The following is a 20,038-nucleotide window of genomic DNA, read 5'->3' on the forward strand; positions in this document are numbered from 1 at the left end:
TAGTAGACTCTTCTTTGTGACTGGGATTCTATGGGACGTGTAACAGAAATCTGTTCAGAGCTTCTAAAGGCTATAGTTGTTCACTGACCAGAGTAAAGGCCAACTTGTTAGGAGTGGGTGTTGCACTTAGGCGTCCACCAAGCACATATTGAGAAGAACCTCATGCAGTGCCTCATAGTCAGACTATAAGATGGGTAATTAGGCCTCATATGGCATCAATCAAATTCACCACAATCAAATTGTTTCCAAAATGTCTGGATTTTCAGCATGTCACTGTCCTTTTTTTGTCTGGGAGGCCTTCACTTAGCTGCAGTTTATCAAATTAATTACTTTAGGCTTTGGTTAAACACTGCTTTTTAGCCAGCTGGATAGTTGCTAGAGTGGAGAGCATCTCTTGCTGATAAACATTTAACTTAGCTTAAATGAGCTAACTAACTTAGCTAGGTTAGGCAGTTGCTGAGCACTGGGCTCAGGTCAAGAGGAGGGCACTATCAAGGAATGGCAGTATTTACATTTGTTTTTAACCCAGGTTAGTAAATACAATTCATCAGTTTTCAGGCAGTGAATTTCCACATAATGGCAGGTATGCATTTTTTTCATATTTCCAGTCCCTGCCACTCTCCCTCTCCCAAACTCTCTTCCTCTCCATCTCCCAGCAACAGAATATGTTACCAGACAGGACCGCGTTTGCACAGATACGTAGCCGACAAGGGCTACGCATTAGAACCACACTGATTTCAAGGGTAAGATACCAATCTGGTCAGGTCCTTCTGGCACATCCTAGGTTTTGCTAATCATATACAAGGGGTCTGTAGGGTGCCAAGCCCCCTGGAGAGATGGATATCCTGATGTATGTCATCTCTGCCCTTTTTCATTTGTCTTCTTGTTGGTGTTGGACATCTCTCTCTCGCTCTGGGATTCTATTGTGGTTCACACTGAAGCCAGGAAGGTACCGGTATATGTTGTGAATGTCAGCACCATGGCCCATCACACAGAGGTTAGACACGCACGCACACACACACACACACACACACACACACACACACACACACACACACACACACACACACACACACACACACACACACACACACACACGCACACACACTTCCTGATTGGAATAATGCAGACTGACCTCTGTGGAATACATTTAAATTTAAGTCTTCTATTTAGATCAGGGATGCCTGAATTTAGCTTGGTGGGCCAAAATAAAATCTGAGAGGTGAGCCGCGGGCGAAGAAAATAGACAGTGCTTTATATAAGCAATATATCCTATATAACATATTTACTACACACCATAACAACACATTTCATTATCAGTAATGGAATTGTATTCCTTATGCGCCTATATAACATGTCATACCCATAAGACTTGTGATAATTCAGGAACCTTCTCCTGTGCCAGACCAAATGTTCTTGCAGGCCAACTTTGCCCCCAGGCCACACTTTGGGCTGGCCTGATCTGGATTATAGTAATTTACCTTCATTCTGATGCCTTCAACCTTTCAGTCAATCTGGATGCAATTGGGTGAATGTACTGTAATATTTAATGCAACTTATGAACTTGACAGTTAATGACCAGAAGCAAGGCGGTTAGAAATGGGATCTAAACCTCTGTATTCTCTTGTTAAAATGATAGAAGAGTGTAGGTTAGCTGTTATCGTTCATTCTAGATTTCATGGAGCATTTAGCTGTAAAAACAACACTTGAAATCCTGTGCATCATCATTGGATTTTCTTTCAATAGTAAGATTTGAATCAAAACACATCAACCATTAGACCTGAAGAACATGGAAGCCTTTTATTACCAAATCATTTCATAACATTGTAATGTAGTTATTATACAAGGTACCTCACATTTTACAGTGCACAAATATTGTATTAATGAGCCTTCAATAAATTACTTTTGTAAACGAAACTTCAATGTGAAGGCATATACTGTACATACACAAATCATTGATTACATTGAAGAAAAAACATTAGCACAACCCACTGGGAGTATCAAATGCTTTGGCACTTTAAGAAAAAAAACACACAGGCGCACATTGTTCAAAATCTGAGTGGGTAAGCAAAGATGTGGCAGAATAGAAACAGACTTGAAACTCCATCAAATAGCAAAGAGGAACTAAAGTGTATCAACATGTTTAAGGGCTTGTGTAGAAGGAGTAGTAACCCATGCTTTTGGAAGAGGGAGTCTCCTTGCTGTAGGTGTCAGCGGTGCTCAGGTCCTCACACTTAATGGTTGGTGAGATTTCTGTGCTTGGTTCACTAACTGTCACACGCCTCCGCTTGCATACCATAGAGTAGGCACCAGAGTCAGCCTTTTCAAGGCCAAGGGGAGAGGGGTGTGTGTTTGTCCATGTTGAGGCCATGCTAGCACTACTGCTTATCTCCTCTTCCTGGGGCTTGTCTTTGTCAGACAATTGGTCCTCAGGAAACTCAGTTGAGCTGGGCCGGGGAGACCAGGGCAGGCCTGTGGTTACCTTTCTTTGGTAGGTACCTCTGGCCATGGAGGTGAAGGGGGATTCGGGGTAGTAGGTGAGAGCATGAGAGGTCTGTATTGGCAAGGACTTGATACCGTAGGGGAGTAGGCTGCTAGAATACTCACCCTCATAGGGGGTCAGGTCCAGCTTGTTGGCGCTACCTCCTTGTTGCATAGAGGCGACAAACCACCTCTGTGTGGCAGCATCCTCTGCCTGCTGGGACAGAAGGCCATTGGTCTGTGGCACTGTCCTCTCACTGTTGTAAAAGCGGTTCTGGGGGAAGTTGTTGACAAATTGGTCCTGGAAAAAAGGTTGCATGGCATAGCGGGCACCCGGCACTATCTGGTGAGAGCGGGTTGAGTCGGTGGGGGACGGCGTCAATCTGTCACCCTCAGGAGCAGTGTACATCCTGGACATAACAGAAGAAGGATATCATCATAATCAATAGGAAAAGTAGCCATGATGATAAACTTGCATTAAAATGATAACTTAAATAACTAGTGTTCTTTTCACTGTTTATTATTGTTCATTTGTGAATATGTAAGATGTAACTGAAATATGAAAGGTACTCACGAATCATAGTTATCCCTGAAGCCTTTTGCGAAAGGGTTGTGGTCAATTTTCAGCTGTGTGATCTGGAAAGAAGCAATGAGAAAATAGACCATGTGATTAGTTTAAAGGTTGAGACATCATTATCATCATTATCATCATCATCATCATCATCATCATCATCATCATAGAAGAGAGACAGGAGTGCATGCTTACATCAGTGTTCTGATAGGCAGTGACAGCAATGAACTGGTTCTCTGGGAAGGTAAAGGTTTGAGTTTTTGGGTCACTACTCATATCCTCCACTCCATCCTCAGACACCTCCACGATGTGCAACCTGGGCTGGTACTTGTGCAGAGACTGGAGGACGACCATCTATTTGTGTGGAAAACACAAAATAGAAAATCAATTGAAAGGACGAATGTTTGTACTTGCCAACTGTAGCTGTGCGTAATTTGCGCGTAAATCTCCCATTGATACCAAGTTGGCTTGTCCGCACAGCCGCATATCAAGTCAGAAGTACGCACTGAATAGGAAATATATTATTATGCTTAGGGGATCAATAATTATGAAAATACAGGTTTACCTTTATGCTTACTTTTGGTTAATCATAATGATCCTGATATTGATACCACAATACAGCACTATGATTATATATATATAAAAAAGAAAATATTATAGGCCACTGAAATTAAATTACACTTAATCTAGACAGCGAAATAGGTGTATTGTATGATTATATTGTGAAGCTGAACAAATATAAATTATTTTCGTTGACATTATTTTTAAATCAACCATAACAGCTGTAAATTATTTGAGAATTCAAGAGTGGGAATGTCTGTGGCATGTAAATTGTTACCTGCGAATTGTTGTTGCTGGCACCCTTGTTGTTGGTCAGTTTTAGTTTGCCGAAGGATATTTCCTGTCGCATCCAATGGGCACCCGTGTTCGGAGACTCAGGATGGACATACATTTTGTTACCTAACAAAAAAAAGTGGCAATGAATGTACATTCGAACATTTCGATTTGTTTTATAGTCATTCGCTACACTATTTACAATCCACTGCATTGTTTATTAACAAAAAGTCAGTATAGTTGGTATTATCATACCTTGCATATTATTGTCCGCCTTTCCACAGGTAACCCATTTACCGCCTTGAAATCTCCAGTGGTTCGGATCCGCCAGCACTATCTCCACGAATACATTGTAATGCGTAGAGAGGTTCAGACCCGTGATATTGAAACTAAGGAACGGGAACATCCGTCTGTGAAAATAAATTAAACGAAATATAACTTGCAGTGTGTGTGTGTGTGTGTCTGTGTGTGTGTGGTGTCTCACCTCGACACGAGAGAGATTCCAGTGTGCGTAGACGCTTGGAAATATGGGCACATTTTTCAAATATCAATGGTATCTTCAATCCACACTCACCTGCCCTGTTTAGTTATGATCATCTCGGTCTGATGTCGATGAAACTTGAGCCACAGCGGCCGATTGCAGAGGTAGACTTGAGCCCTCATTCCCGTGCCTGTTGTGGGTAGGGACACTGTGCCGATACTTGACCCTGCGCCTGTGTATGGTGGGTAAAGACAGCCGGGACCCTGTCCAAACTGATAGGCAGAGCCAAACTGACTGCGCCCGGCGCACACAGCTGGGGAGAATCCCGTAGGAGGCAGCACGGAGCCGAAGTGAAGCGCTGTCGAATACCTGGATGCGCTGGATGGAGTGTAAACTGTCCCAGTCTGGCCAGCATAGGGGAATAAGGAACAAGAATTCGCAACATCTGCAGTTGGCTTGGAGGGTGGTGAAATATAATATCGATCTGAACCAAGTCCTTCTGTATTGTACCGACTGACACTCGACAAGTCGTCTGCATCGATGACCGGTGATTTCCGTTTCTCCTCCGCGGCATCTTTGGGTGAGGAGAAGGTGCTGCTCTCTCCCTCGCCAAGCATGATTCTCTCTGTCAGATAAGGTCACGTTCGTTGGTCCCAATTCCGACGATTCTGCTCCAGGACTTCTCTCTCAAGTCGTTATAGACTTTCTGGTGCCAGGGTTCTTCTGGATACGTCCCCGTCTCCTATTTGCATCCTTGAAAGCACAGAAATTGCTTTATTAAACTTTAATGATCATTCAAAATGCTCAAACTATAGGCCTAAAGCCAACACTGAAATTGTGAACTGGAAATCCACACAGACACACACAGAGGTTTCCTGGCTGACGGAGTATAATCTCAGGTTAAGTGATACCCTAATTTCACACTCCCATTTTACTGAGGGCGTCATGGGTGTGTCTTTGCTGTACGACTAAAATTCATCCATCCTATTGGCCGTTTGGAATGTGATTGAACTGAATTGGATAACATACAGTGAAAAGGGCCACTATAACTACCTATTTGATCCGAACAGAGTTTCTTCTGAAAGAAGTTTTTGTTTGTAATGCACACATCGAAACTGGAGCTGTTTGTTACGTATATCAAAGTGATCGTTTTTGCCATATGGACTTAGCCTATTTATACACATTTCAGTTATTTGGAAGTCGCTCCAGACATACAAATAATTATATTAAACTCACAATAAATAGCAAATTTATTTTTTATTTATTATTAAATTTATTTTTATTATTTGTTTTTAATTTTTGCGTGTGTAACATGGTTATATTTGGACATCTGATCAAGAGTAAACTGTTTCAAATGTAAGATTTGAAACAGCTTATTCTAAGCCATTTTCAAGTTCACTGCTTCTCCCTCTCTTGGAAGTAATGTGTATTCCCGTCAGACGGATTTAAGTCAACTATCTCAATTGCGCATCAGCACATGATCTCATTAGCATTGGGACCTTTATATTGGGTGCCCGCACGTTTGTGATATTTAACTAAAAATAACATACATATAATGGCAGGCCTATAGCCTCAAATTACAAAACACTTTTATTTGGTGCAACATTTACAATTAGATTATCACATATATTGGGGTCTAGCTGAATATGATAATTGCCCTATTCGTTTTACCTCTGTCTTCCGCTACTGTATTCTCTTTCTTGTAAACCACCTGACAAATTGTAGACTCAGATTTATTCTCAGAAACCCACGCAATAAGTAGTGTTTGTGTAAAGGTATGAAAACGTTCAATTGGAAAGTATCACCCGCAAGCTTGAATGCTTGAACAGTGACTTTCTGACACTCAGGAGTTTCTGAGTCTCTGTCACATAATTTCTGTTCCAGTGTATACTCATTTACAATCAGTTGTATTATGTAATTTAATGTTATTTACGCATTATTTTGGCACACTGTTGTGATGAGGTTGGATTGCATTGCAGCCTAATATTTATTTCAAGGGTGATTTTCATTTTTCGTTTGTTTTCTTCTATACGTTTTATGATTGGACTTCACATGAAATTCTGAGTTAGACCTAAAACATTTGCATACATTTTATGAGAGGCATTAAGCTGCGGCATTCTGTCCCACCGGGCAGCCCTTTGTGAACGGAGGGAAAACGGCCAATTATTTTTCCGTTTGAGAAAACCTGTGATGTATCATTGAATAGACAGCTCTGTATGGGAACCGCATTATCAAAACAGATAAGCATATATTACTATAGGTGACACAAAGCTGCGATGATCATTCAAAGGTGTAGTTGCACTGACTGAACCCAATACAGCTTAGATTTCATCTACTTCCATTCGATTTGGGGCTATTGAAATATAATTATAATAATAATAATAACACATATCATTTTTGGTGGCTAATCTTGTAACATAATTTCCCCCCCATTTTAGGATGAATTTTTACTAATTTAACATAAGCATATATATAATGTCCGATTTGGCCAAATAATTAAGATAAGACCTATAACCTATATTGAATTTAAATACATAAAACAAACTTACCAATAGTGGTTTTCCTTACGTCGTTATCAATTATGCCTAGCCTACACTAAAATGAAACACAAAAAAATAACAAACAAAAATCACGTGAAAAAGAGAGTTATTTCTAAGTTATTTGTCGCATCTTCTATCACCTGCTGATCAGTTTTGAGAAGAGGCAAAAAGTGAGCTTATGTAGGCAAGGCTGTCTGTCTTCGCGCGATTCTGATGCTCGCTCCCCATATAGGAGCGCTCCCTTGTGACGATGATGCGCACATTGCAGCCCCTTATCAATTTTGCTGTTCATTCCACTTCAGAGGAGTGGGGACGGGGGACTAAGAAGTCCCTCTTGTTGCCAGCCATTCCAGCAATGATTCTGCAGGTCCTGCATGAGACAAGGCTACTATTCCTAAGCAGTTTAGGCTCTAACTTTAAATTAGCAGGAGTTGATTTTAGATCAAATCCGAAAATGTAGGCCCATGTCTTAATTCGTAGGCATATCACTGAGCAAGGAGTTATCAGGTTCTCTTTAACGAAATGCCATCTCTCATGCACTGGATGGCATGATATGACTAGCCTATATGAAATATAGAACACACCTCTGTACTCATTCGAGGCTATGACAAAAATCTAATCAAATTCAGGACATTAAGGATCAAGAATCATAATGAAACTGAGAGGTAGTGCATGGCCACTGACAAGGCAAATTTAGTGCAACAAAGCTGTGCACACTGCTGCCATCCAATGACCTGTCACATCACACTTTGAGGCGCTTAAGAGATGTGACATAGAATTTCATCGCACCCCGAGCTCCGGGCTCATTCACCTCGATATTTGACTGCACTCCGCCTCCGCCACTAATCCAGAAAGGTGACGGTTAGGGACATAGCAGTCTACGCCGACTAGCCGTAGGTCAAGTCAAGAAGACAGAGAGCCATTAAGAAGAGAATAAGGGTCACTAGGGCAGTGATGTACAAGATCTCAGTCATGTACAAGATCATGATAACAAGAATACTGAAAGGACTCACACTCTCTCACACTGGGACTTGCGGCACTGATAAAGTCAATTATCACCCATTCACAGTTGAGTTTATGTTTCTCTGAAAAGGAGCATATAGGACCTGACCTGTCAGCGTGTCTACTGTGACCTCCGAGGGCTTGGGGCCAGGGGCCACTCAACAGGGGAAGGGAAGTCTTACCATATTGTTGTCAGAGCAGATAATCAGCCGAGCACATGAAAGGGAAACCTTCCAGATTCTGCGGGCCAAGTCATAGTGCTGCTGTAGCCGTTTGCTTGTGAAAGTGATGTTTGAACACCCTCTTCAAGATTGATAACTGTCTCGTTAACAGACAGTTTATCACACACATCGAACACACCATAGAAGAAGAGACGGAGATGAACCACCAATCACGGTCAACAGGCAGATGTCAATTCATAACTTTATCAAATCAACATGCTAATAGCAACAGTCTACATAACTGTTGCTGTGCAAGAGCTATGCGTGTCGTCTTGACTGTCCTTCATGTTCAGACTGACTAGATTACAGCTTGGGTTCTATAGGAGCAGGATACAGATGCAGACAGTTCTCCAGTGTCAGATAGCCTATACATGGTCTCTGCTGCCAATCAACAAGAGAATGTTTTGTGTTTCATATATATGTAGCCACTTCCCCTTTGAAACCTTCAAATGATGTGTGGTGAGGAGGCTCCATTAGTGTAAATGGGCCCCATCATCAGCTGATAACTACTTCCTGTAAGACATCCTGTCTCAACTTCAAGGATAGAGTGAAGCCCAGACAGTGATGAGCTGCTGCTGATTGGATCTTTTACATGTCAAAGACAGGCCCATAGGGAAGTGATTAGTGCTGTTGTTTCTCTGCAAATAAACTCCATGGATTGCACACCTTGTAATGCATCTCGTTACGAAAACTATTTAAATTTCATTTGATCAACAAATAATCAAATGGACAACTCCTCCATTAAAATATATGATTTGATTGATGATTGTAGGGGACAATGAACATAGAAACGGTTTTTTTCTCTGTATGTCTGTGTCATGTTGGATCATGTTTATATCATATCTACTTTGAATTGCTTTTCATTTATGTTGCTTGTAATGGAGTTGAATGTTTTTTGTTTCTACACATGTGGGAATAGGAACAGTCCTTATTCCACTTGAGGAATAACAAAAAACTACAAACTAGATATTACTTTATAATAACAAAGTAATTTTCATGTAGCAATAAGTTGATACAATGTTGTTCTAGAGTAATTACAGTATTACTACAAAGGTATAAGAAGAGGTTCAAAATGGGACCTATTAGAATTTATTTAGGTACACAATGGAGTCTACTGCAGTGAGGTTTATCATTTATAAATGTTTATCTAGCTTTTATATGTGAATGGCCTGCAAATGATCTTTATTTACTTTCTTTACATAGTAATGACCCTAATAGAATGCATATATAAACATAGACTTGGCTTTGATTTAGCTCTTTGGAGATACAAACAAATGTAGGAAACCTGCTGTGGTCTGGTGTGATCTGGTGATCTGGTGAAGTCAGTGAGTCAGAAGTGAGAATGTGGAGTTATAACACTTTCAGTTTTGTTCTTCCCCAGTACGGGTGGCTCTTGTGTTGCATTATTTCCATCAAAAGTACTATGCGGTACTATGCCTCACACACAAACACACACACACACACACACACACACACACACACACACACACACACACACACACACACACACACACACACACACACACACACACACACACACAAGCACACACACACACACACACACACACACACACACACACAAGCACATGTGTACTGTATGTGCATGAGGTATTTCTGTATTTCAGTTTTAATAAATTTACAGAAATTTCTAAAAACATGTTTTTGCTGTGTGGATTGATGGCAAATTATTTTAATTTAATCCATTTTAAATTGAGCCTATAACACAACAAAATGTGGAAAAAATTAAGGGGCTGAATACTTTCCAAAGTATGTAGTCATCGTAAATACATTTCCATCCAAACTCACACCTGCATACAGATGCCTGTGTGAGTGAGTGAGTGTGTGTGACACCTTGGGCTTGCTGCTAGACGTGGTTTGGTTTCGCTTGGAGCTGACCTGGTTCATCCTGCCTAATGGTCCTCTGTGGCTTAGCATTACTAGAGCATGGCGCTAGCAATGCTAAGGTTGTGGATGTGGTTTCCGCTGGGACCATACATAAAAAAAAATGCAGTATGCAGTCAATGTACTGTCAGTTGCTTTTGACAAACACGTCATATAAATGGCATATTATATGTTTATTATTATGGTATGAATTTGTGTGTGTGTGTGGGAGGTGGGTGGGAGTAGAGGGTGTTCACCATAGTGACTCAGCTGTGGAACTTACCGCTGCTACTGAGAATTGATGCTGTACCCACTCGTAGGTCTACTTGGTCTACTCAGCCCCCTCAACACCTCTAACCCCAAGCACTGTGATGAAGAGAGAGAGCGTAAGAGAGAGAGAGGAAGAGAGGAAGAGAGAAAGAGAGAGAGAAAGACAAAGAGAGAGATAGAAAGAGAGGGAGAGAGAGAGAAAGAGAGAGAGAAAGAGAAGGGCAAAGAGAGAAGGGCTGGGGATGGGTACATTGGGGGTCGTGTGTGTCATTGGCAACCTATTTTCGTGACAATAGTTTTAAGTCTAAGATCGTATAATTATTTATTCACATTAAGAGGAGAGTGCCCAAGAACTAAAGGCTACAACTGCAACAAAACCAATATAACACTGTCAATACCTGTTTTTAACACACTATTATTAATCTTTCTGCTATAGGAACTGCCACTGACAAGTACAAAAATTCTCTGAAAGGAAAAGCCTGAGTGAAATATAATTCTTGATTATCCTTGTGTTCATATTTGTGATGCACTGTGTGCACTATGCGTGTAGACTAGAGTGGACAGTCGGAGAGTCTCGGCCGACACGCTTTATGAACAGCTTCCCCTGTGTTTTCTTTTTGACACGTCTAAAGGGTTGTTTCTGACACCTTGCCATCCTGCCTGTTACTCCCCCTGTGGAGCCCAGGCAGGAAGAAAGAGCTGGTGACCTCGCCACCGCTGCCTAGGCCACTCCCACCCTGCAGAGAGCAGAAGGTCTGGCCCTCGGGCCATGCCAGGAACTCCACAGTCTGCGCTGCTTATGTCATAATGGCAGGGCTGGTGGGTGGCTGTGATTGGCGAGTCCTCCTTCCACAACCTGATAGCTTAAAAAACTGCCAGTTGGTACATCAGATTTTCGGCAAATAGTGGAATTCACTCAAGGGTAAAAACAAATAGGGAGTTAGAGCCGCAAATGAAGTAAGGTTCAAAAACAAATATGGCTGTGGTAACACATACCAGTAAATAAAAATCACGCAGGCAGACAAATATACCATGGGGACAGTTTGGAGGGGATACGGACACCAGAAGGTGAAGGCCTCCAGTGACCCTCTTCCACTGCTACCCCCTACCTTTATATTTATGGTTGAGTCCTGTCTCCTGAAAGGGGCAGCAGCAGGAGCGAACCATCACATTTGGTGCCCAGCATGGGGGCGGTTGGTGAGCTGTCATGTTCCAGCTATCCCATGGAGATACTCTTCTGCCTCTCAGTGAAGATTTTGTGTATTCTAATTTGCATTTGCTAATTAGATCCCTGTTAGCATGATTTTGTGCAGAACACACCTTTGAAGGAAATTCATTTGAACACATCCCTCTATAAGAGGTTGAAGTTACTCTCTGAGACATGAAATCTAATGGTGTTAGTAAGGAGAGAGATGCTAGATTAGAAATGTTGAAATATTTGCATACCATGAACACAACCAGACAGGTTTTGGGACTTCAGTTAAAACCTCTTACCCTTTTTTTTCTCCTTGATGGAATTCATATAGTGGTTTAGATCAAGCAAGCGCTGATGTAGATAACTTAATAAGCGCTGATGTAGATAACCTTGATGATGTTTTATGTCTCCAGGACAGACTGTCAAATCTCTCTTTAACTGAAATGTAGACACTCCCCCTGAACAAAGAGAGTCTCTTGATCAACGTTGTAGGAAGATCTGGGACTCCCTTAGAGCTTCTTCAGAAACAGCTTTACAGGAAGTTTGTCATCTCAATCACCATCCCCAGCCAAGAGGCTGACACCCTCAGTCATTGCTTCAGGACAGGATGTTAGCTAACTCATCAATTCAGTGATGCCAAGGTCTGTTTAGAGGCTCTCCTCATTATCACCCTGTCTGAGCTCCTTGAGCTCCAGGCTGCCCATCGTTATGCCAACGCCATCACCTCTGCCCCCAGAGACCCGTCTGGCCTGGCTTCACAATGGCACCCCTTCAACAGGAACTCACCCAGGAAGTAGGGATGCAATAGAGAGTGGAATGGACCCAAAAGTTGTACTCTCAAACATTATATAACACAATAATGCAGAAGGGGACTGACTTCTTGGACTATGACACAGGGGTCAATAGCAAGTGACAATTATTTAGCTGGTCAATAATGCAGCCCCATTGTCAAGCAACAAAGAGAGAGAAAAAACAACAATCTATAACACCAATACACTGAATAGCTCATACACTCAGGGAGGGAAATAATATTATCTGCATTATGTTTTCCCTCAGAGCAGGCGTCGATGATGGAAAATATGCTGAGTCTGGTATCACATTATGATTAACAATTTACTAAAGGCTCTTCCTTGCTTTGTTATTCCACAGATGATTGAAAATCAGTGCAAATACCAGTGTACGCACACAGGGTTCATTTGATTCATTGATTGATTTATTGGTTCCGTGGTTAATCACTTCCCCTGAGGTAATTTGTAAGCTCTTTATGGTTCAGAGGCACAATGCATGTTATCAAATATAAGCCAGAGGTAATTAATCGGCTTTGTTAGAAATTGGAGGTAGAATTGCCCCATGAATCTGTGATTGGGTGTGACGGATACACTGTGAGCTGCTATATGAATCACCTCCCTGGATTTTAATATCACAACAGAATAAGGCAGATGAAACTCTGATTCTTAGTTAGACTTTTAAGAAGGTGAATACTCACAAAGCAGCCGGCCCAGGCAGCATTCCAGGCCGTGTTCTCAGAGCATGTGCTGACCAGCTGGCAGCTGTCTTTACGGACATATTCAACCTTTCCCTGTCTCAGACCACCATTGTTCCTGTGCACAAAGGTTAAGGCCCACATCAACTTCACATTACCTGACACACTAGACCCATTCCAATTTGCATACCACCCAAACAGATCCACAGACAATGCAATCGCCATGGCACTGCACACTGCTTTATCTCACCTGGACAAGAGGAACACCTATGTGAGAATGCTGTCCATTGACTACAGTTCAGCATTCAACACCGTTGTTCCCTCCAAGCCCGTGACCAAGCTCAGGGACCTGGGTCTAAACCCCTCCCTGTGTAACTGGATCCTGGACTTCCTTCCTTTTTATTGTGGCTCATACAAGCTGCCTGGGCAGATGCTAAATACACGGGCACCCCCCTAACCCCCGGTTACCCCCGCAACCCCCAGATACACAGGGTACTATGGCCTTTGTCTGTCTTAATTGAAGGCCCTGCTTCATCTAAACGGCTTTTCGATAGTGTATGAAACAGAGCTGGTGCTTGGGGTTAAATGCATCTTAATCAGCGCACTAATCCCGTCATTAACAGAGACACGCGAGGTGTCGAGAGCTGCGAGGAGAGCTCGATAATTGAGAGGCTGCTCCTCTGCTCCTTGTGCTGTGTGGGGAGAGAGAGAGAGAGAGAGAGAGAGAGAGCAGCCAGGGGATGGTGGAGGAAAAGAGGAGGCTAAAACATGCCATCATAAAGACAAAAAAATGAAAAGGAGGTAAATTAGAGGTTTTGAAGATGGTGAGAAATGATTAAAAGCTAAAGGAAACAAAGAGGGACAGGTGTTTTTTTTGTTTTTTTTTACCTGGGTGGGCCCAGATACATCCTTGTCATAGGTAACCTTCATTCCTTCACTGAAACTTCAGAAAACAACATGAAAAACCTGCTCTGAGGAGAATCTCCCTCGAAATAAGGAGAGACAGATTGGTATTGTGTATGGTCTTATAAGTCTTCCAAACCAACCTCCCACCATATTTTTTCCTGCTCCACTCCCTGTCACATTCTCAGAGTTGTTCTCACTGTATATTTTAGCACCTCCCTTCCCCCTGAAGCTTGTGTTCTTCCGTGCCCCCCACCCCCCCATCACTCCCCCACTTACCCTCTTTTGATAAACAGGACCATGAATCAACAACAAGACTACTGAACAAACATACTGCTTTTTTTTTTGCACAAGATATACTTAATATGTGTTCATTTGCATCATCCTTCTGAGGTGTATTTTTCACCTAGTTTGATAACTCATTACAGATCCATAGACTCTGTGATCCTATAATGGACTGCCAATTGGTCACAAGCCTCAAAACCAATTTTTTTTTTCTTCACATTTGTCAGTGCACATCTCTTTCTGACAAATGACTGAAAATATGTGAGTCTAATACTGTACCTTTGGACTGCTCATTCTGTACGAATCCCAGCAAATTCAAAGTAGCTGGGCGTATTCATGCACTCACATACGGAGAACCAAAGGAGGTTGGTACAGGCATACACACATGCATGCACACTCACGCATGCACTCAGGCACACACACACATGCACACACACACACACACACACACACACACACACACACACACACACACACACACACACACACACACACACACACACACACACACACACACACACACACGCGCGCACACACACTTCCTCTCATACTCTGCCCCTCTTGTTTTTTATCTTAACCCTATGCACTAACCTACAGGAGGTTGGGTACACACACGCACACACGCACACACGCACACACGCACACACACACACACACACACACACACACACACACACACACACACACACACACACACACACACACACACACACACACACACACACCTCCCCTCAGACTACCCTTGCTCCTCTTATTTGTTATCTTAACTGGCCCACCTCTCCACTCCCAATGCAGACCGTCAACTGTATAGTTCCCTCCTATCCCTCGCTATGCCTGGTGACAACCCAAGCACTCAGGACGTTGTGAAAGCTTTGACACACTCCTGCTCTGGAAGTGTTAATAGATTATTTTATCACTTGGCTGAGACAAGGGGAGCATACAGGCCAGGGTGTTGGGAGGGGGTTTATAGGGAGGCAGAGGGGGTCACAAAGGAATCAGAGACGTTCAGCTGCTTTAACTCATATAGCAAGCTGTGGCCCGCAAGCTGATCCTATTTAGCCTATATTCAAGTATCAATATATGTTGTATTTTTACCAATATGAGGCATTACAATTTGAAAACTACAGGGTGGCTGTAAGTTTCTGATTTGTCTGGGTTTATATTTCAAACCTGTAATATGTTAACACACCAAGCCTTTTTTTGGCTGTAAATGCCACAGTTAGGGGATGTGTTGTTTTGCCATATAAATAGCTTTTCATGCATTCAAACTGACAGATGAGAGTGGGGCTCTGTGTGTCTGTGTGCCATGTATGTGTGTGTGGTACTGCGACATGACCACTGCCTCTACCACACGGTCACCTCCGCACAGGGGCAAGGGGCCACAGACAGACAGACAGACAGACAGACAGACAGACAGACAGACAGACTTCTGTTACCGTACCTTCAACACATCTTCCTCTGCCACGGCTGAACAGAGCTAGAGCTAGACTGAGACCCGACCAAAAACACCACTGTCACCTGGTTCGACTCTGACACACTCTCCCTCACAGTTACTTCTGAGAGGTTCCATTAACTTTGGAGTATGCAGGTGAGCTCTGTGATGGGTTGTCTCTATCATAAAGGAAAGACAGGTAAAGCATCTCTATGGCCTATTCTTCATTTGGTGTAATTATGGATGAAAAAGTAATAGATGTTTTTTTTATTTTTTTATTTTTTTACTTCTACTGCTTTCAGAGCCACTCTCATCACCACATTCTTATTAGTGATGTCTCTCCCTGAAAGGGTCTCTGTGTGGTGTTCTCTGGCCATCCACAGTACCCTGCCTTTGTCGGCATTAACAAGCCAAGCAACCGAAGGATAGCTTTTCAACAGGTAGAGAGCCCAGAAAGACTACTAGAGAAAAGAAAGAAAGGAAGGGGAAAAAAAAAAAAAACTTGATCAAAAGACAAGATGTTCTCTGCGGTGCTGTTTAGAGCTCGTGGATTCTATACTGAATCCTATTCATCTCTCTCTCTCTTTTTCTTGTGGCTCTTTTTTTTTTAACACGTTGGAGTAGAGGCACTGTACCTCGTAATGACCGGAGACTTTGGGATATGTAGGATGGAGAGACCGTATCCACTATCTTAATGAATAGGGAAAACACAGAGCCTGAATGGTCTTTCTTGTTTCGCTTGCCTCGTGCAAAACCCCAGGCTGCCTGTTGAAGTGGCTTTGGTGGCTTCTTCCACTTTTCCCTGTGTGCTTTCATAGAAGTCATAATTATCTTGGTGAGTGCCCTTCAAGTGAGAACCCAGGGCTCTTTGTACCTCTTACCCACCTCTCCATTTTCCTCCCAAAATGGAAGTCATATTAACATTTCTTCTTCCCCTTTTCCGATGCAGTGACAAATACAGACAGTTCTACCAGTGCTCCTGCTTCCAATCCATTGGATTTCATTCAACCTGATTCTGGGGTCAGTTTATACATCTTAAAAGCATGTGGATTAGAAAAAGTAATGACTGTACAATTGATTAGTCTTAATGTATGTTAGTGTTTGGCAACACAATTATTCCATGTGTTACATTGTACTTTTCAATATGAAAAAAAAAACATATCTTAAAATAACTAAAACTATCAAGGCTGACAGAAATCCAAACAATTTCATGTAACAAACACTTGGCTTTAAACTGGTTAAATACCCAAGGATGGAAATCTCTTCTCCTCTCTCTCTCTTACAGCTGCTCAAATGTATTTACTTCTGTCCCTGTGCAGTGTTGAGTTCCTCTAGGCTCAGTCACCTCAACCCTCTTAGGGACACAGGGACATCGGAGGTCTTCAGATAAGGTGTCATATGATATATGACATATCAAACAGTGGGACTATCAGATAAAGAAAGTTACAACATTTCATGTTGTCTAGCAAGTTACCTCTCTAGGGGAGAGGGTGAGGAGGGATGCTATTCAACATCAATATGGCTACATAGTGTAAACTGTGACAATTTCATTGTCAAGTTAGCTCAGGCCGTGACCCTGAAAAAAATAACCAAAGTGTAAACTTCAACACAGTAGTACACAACATGACTCACCTGGCTCTCACTACACCCAGCGGAGATGCATGGTGATCTGGATATGACCCCTAGAGCATGTATATCCTGCCTGATATAGTAGGTCAATTGAGGGGCCATGGATGGGGGTGTCGTAAATAAGTACATTCCCATCATCACCCCCACCCCCACCCCAGAACACAGCCTTTGTCCTAAACTTGACCTTTTCCCTTTTCATCTTCAATCAGTGCACAGCATGTTGCACCCAGGGTGAAGTGTTCATTCAGCCCCCTCTTGACCCCCAATAGCTTTACACCCACACCAATGCTGGGGTCCATCCCATTTAGATCAAATAAATCACTGACTTTGGTTGAAATTGACTTTAAAAAACATATAACTTCCTCACCAAAATAATTAAACCCTTGATTGATATTGAAACCAAAACCACTGCAATGATGTTCATTCCCTCCTGGTTTCCTCCTGGTCAACGATAAATGTGTTCAGTCACCACCCTACAGTATACCCTGCAGATACTTCTCATGATCTCCTTATCTTAGGACGACACATCTTTAGGGCTTTCTTCAGTCGAAAGGTGTTGACACACTCAGCCCTGGGACGACTTCTATTCCTCTATCCACAAGGTGTAAGTACGGTAGTTATCCCAGGTAAGGTCATGGCTGGATGCTCTGGTTGCGTGGCAATAGTGTAGGTCTCAGGGCCTGAGGGTCTGGCTATATATATGTATAAGTCTCAGGTCAGATCAGACTGCACCTGACAGGTGTGGAGTGTGTGTAACTAAACCCAAGTTGATATCAGAGAAACTGCCCTGTCTTCTCGCGCCCAGGAGTCATGCTATCTATGCCAATGTCTATCATGTAAAATGACAGAGTGCTGGCGGAGTGTGTATGTTTGGAATGTAATAGCCTCTTCGTCCAAGAGCCCTGTCTTTGTTTAAATAAGATTACTTTTCAGTGATTGTTGTTGTTATTATTGTTGTTTTACTTGAAAACACCCCTTCTGTCCTCTCATCTTCTCCCATTATGCTTAGAGCCACATTGGCAGAGAGCCCAACTGTATGTTGCCTCTCTGGATGTAAAAGCTGGGAAAAGCGTTCTGAAATGTATAAACTGTCTGTGGCTAAAAGAAAAAACAAACTAAAAAGACATATTGGTTATATATACCATGTAGATGGTATAGTCTGAGGTATTCTTTCCCCAAATTGTATCAAAGCGTCCCCATCCATTCCATGGAATAGAGAGCTCCACAAGCTGGCCGGGCCTGGCAGTAGACTGCACATCTTTAGCAGGCTGGCAACAGACGTGTCCGTCACAGGTTTGTAATCAAGAAGTGTGGCCCCCCCTTGTGGAGAAACCCACCCACCCCCTCACTCCCTAACTCTTCCGGCTGATTACTCATAATGTAATTTTAATTAAAAACTGCGGTGTCAAAGGGTTTAGCCTGCCTGAGAAGCGGGCCCAGATTGTGGCGCTGTGGCAGCCCCTTCACTTGGTTGAGAGGAAATGCATCCTGACACCACTGGGGTGCCATAGACAACCAACGCCAAGACAAACAAAGACTGGATGCCCCCATTTTACAGGGCACGGTTTGGCCAAGTGAGCAGTCATAATGATAGACAGAGAGATGGTGTTTTCCTGCTTTATTGTCATTTGGTGTAAATCAAAATCAAAATGGCACTCAGTGTCTCGCGTTTCCTGTGTGTGGGATGTGTTTAGCAATGTTTGCTTGATAATGAGAACGTTGAATGATGTTACCAAGTTTTGCTTGGCTGATGCAGACCTCTCAGTCTGTTAGGAGTTGACCAGGTTATCCTCTGTGTGGTGTGTCTAATTATTTGATTGCTATCTGATCTTAGAATCAAATATCAATATCTTCTTCAACATCAATACAATTTTATCAATATGTCTAATGAGTTCAAAGTATTATAGAGTGATCATTTGGAAGCATGTGACAGCAGGACCAAAGAAGGGGGGGGGGGTTATAGTGTGATGCTAATTGACATTGGATGACCTTAGAGGGAAAATGATGTGTGATTTGTTTGGATCTGTCTCTGTTGAATGTCTTGAACTGGGATACAGCTTGAGAAGGGCACATTTTAATCTATTCACAACCGAAATAGGAAGACACTGAGGAAACTTGGCAGAGCTCAGGAAGGTGTCATTATTCGCCTGACACAACGAGATGAGATAACACAATACAATTTCGTTTTTTTCTTACAAGATTTAAAGTTGTATCAAACATGCATTCTTTCTTAAAGATTAACTTAAATTGCCACTATCAGCTTTCACAAGAATGACTGCAGAAAGACCAAAACAAGAATCAACAGTTGAGGTCCACCGGTGGTTTGTAATCCCCTCACCTGAACCGTCGGATTATCTTGCTCTCCATCGACCCTGAAACAGCTCCCTACTGCTCTGGCTTAACCACTCTCTCCAATCCTATCTCCAAACCCATCTGCTAAGACATTACTGAGACCCTACAAGTCATAGCTGAGGGGAGGAACTTCAGAGGGGCTCAGCCATAAAGCTGAGATGGAAAAGACTCTTAGAGCATCCTGCACATCAAGTCATATCCCCCAATGCTGGCATGTCACCGTTACACATCGACTGTATATTCACTTAATGGAGACTTAAGGTTTTTCTCAAAGGTGTCTTATTAATTGTTGGCTTTCTAACGAGAGGGGGGAAATGCAGTGACCCTTTAACACTTACTGACAGGGGCCTTGTGTTCCTGTTAGTGGACAGTTGGAGTGGCCACAGTTGGCCTGACCAGTGAGGCATGGTATAAGGGGGTTTAACTTTGCTAACCTCCCTTCTGCCAGGTTCACGGAGGCCTGCTGCTCGGGTATATT

General features: G+C 42.6%; 1 protein-coding gene across 1 annotated transcript; it reads right to left on the reverse strand.

Moving 5' to 3' along the window:
• Positions 1–1,871: 1,871 nt before the first annotated feature.
• LOC310810871 (eomesodermin-like) lies at positions 1,872–5,113 on the reverse strand. The gene is made up of 6 exons (XM_083678749.1): positions 4,461–5,113; positions 4,142–4,296; positions 3,891–4,012; positions 3,248–3,406; positions 3,056–3,117; positions 1,872–2,891 (listed from the first exon to the last, which is right to left on the reverse strand). The coding sequence occupies exons 1-6, from the start codon at positions 4,982–4,984 to the stop codon at positions 2,144–2,146; spliced, it is 1,770 nt and encodes a 589-aa protein (XP_083534875.1). The 5' UTR covers positions 4,985–5,113; the 3' UTR covers positions 1,872–2,143.
• Positions 5,114–20,038: the final 14,925 nt, after the last annotated feature.

Source organism: Argentina silus, assembly GCF_951799395.1.
Source record: "Argentina silus genome assembly, chromosome: 10".
Lineage (NCBI taxonomy): Eukaryota > Metazoa > Chordata > Actinopteri > Argentiniformes > Argentinidae > Argentina > Argentina silus.

Excerpts from the sequence above, each read along its gene's own strand:
- LOC310810871 (XM_083678749.1), bottom strand. The coding sequence starts at position 4,984 with ATGCTTGGCGAGGGAGAGAGCAGCACCTTCTCCTCACCCAAAGATGCC. Across the intron at positions 4,297-4,460 it reads ATCATAACTAAACAGGGCAG|ACGGATGTTCCCGTTCCTTA; the intron begins GTGAGTGTGGAT and ends TTATTTTCACAG. Across the intron at positions 3,407-3,890 it reads CCAGCAACAACAATTCGCAG|ATGGTCGTCCTCCAGTCTCT; the intron begins GTAACAATTTAC and ends CCACACAAATAG.